The 1,121-nt window shown below is 37.2% G+C and overlaps 1 protein-coding gene across 1 annotated transcript; it reads right to left on the bottom strand.

Annotated features, from left to right (window-relative positions):
• Positions 1 to 226: 226 nt before the first annotated feature.
• Positions 227 to 751, bottom strand: LOC123546000 (probable serine/threonine-protein kinase DDB_G0286627). Its single transcript, XM_045332187.2, has one exon. The coding sequence runs from the start codon at positions 749 to 751 to the stop codon at positions 227 to 229; it is 525 nt and encodes a 174-aa protein (XP_045188122.2).
• Between the last annotated feature and the right edge of the window lie 370 nt (positions 752 to 1,121).

Below are 1,121 nucleotides of genomic sequence, written 5' to 3'. Positions count from 1 at the left end.
AACATTATTTAACACAATGTATACTAAGTTCAAAAATGAGTGCTACTCTTGACAACTATCATTTTTTCTTGGGGTTTTACACCTGTTTCAACAGTAACTTTAATTTGAGTCTAATATCAAACAATGAAAACAATCAACTATTTCAAGTGTCTGTGGTCTGTCGTTAGCACTGTAACTTAACCCCTTATCCAAGATGGTGTATATTTTCCCCATGATATCATTAACATCAACAACGTTTGCAAGTAAATCTAAACCATCCAGATTTTGCCTTCAATTTCCTTCTGTTTAATATGTTCTGCACTTGGTCCTCTGAGGGGTTCCAGACAGGTACTTTAGCCATCACTTCTACCAAAGTACACGCAAGGCTCACACATCTGTAGTTGAAATTTGAGCTGCTTCTTTTCAGCATCACCTCGGATGCCTGGTAAGCAGGAGTGCCAGGCTGTGAGGACCGACCAGCCATAGTTGTCATGACAGTATTCATGCTGCTGAGCTTGCTCAAACCCATGTCACGTAACTGTACCACATTGGAATTTTGTGAAACAAGTATATTTTCCGGCTTTATATCCCTATGAAGGATTATTGAATCTTGTGAGTGCACAATGGCTTGTGGTACCTTAAATGAAACAGTCAACGTCACTGACATAGTCATGGCATTTTCGTCATTACAGAAGAGACAGTTATCCAATCTGCATCCTTCAATATGTTCAGAAACCAGGTATAGCTGATCACTTGCTAAGGCATACGCCATCAGCAGTGCACTATATACAGTTTCAAATGCCCCCTTTCCTATTTCTTTACTCTGTCTTTATGTTTAAATCGGGTGGGTTCCCAAAGCTGGACTCTTCCTCCATTTTGAATGTATTCCCGCGTTTTAAGTACGTAACAAATAAGTAATAAGTAATAACAAATAAGTCATAACCAATAAGTCATAAGAATTAACTAAAATGTCCCTCCAGGGCTTCCGTAGTAAAGTACTTCTATTAATCTGTACGTTTATTTATTTGTTCCTTTTCAGGATAATATTCATTGAAATTATTCCAGACGTAACCAATTTAAAGCAACTGTCTCTAGTTTTTTTATCCTTCATAATAGCGAATAATATCCTTGGAAAGTAATAT

This window comes from Mercenaria mercenaria, chromosome 9, assembly GCF_021730395.1.
Source record: "Mercenaria mercenaria strain notata chromosome 9, MADL_Memer_1, whole genome shotgun sequence".
NCBI lineage: Eukaryota > Metazoa > Mollusca > Bivalvia > Venerida > Veneridae > Mercenaria > Mercenaria mercenaria.
The sequence above is the reverse complement of the archived record's forward strand: the minus strand, read 5'-3'. Positions and strand labels throughout refer to the sequence as shown.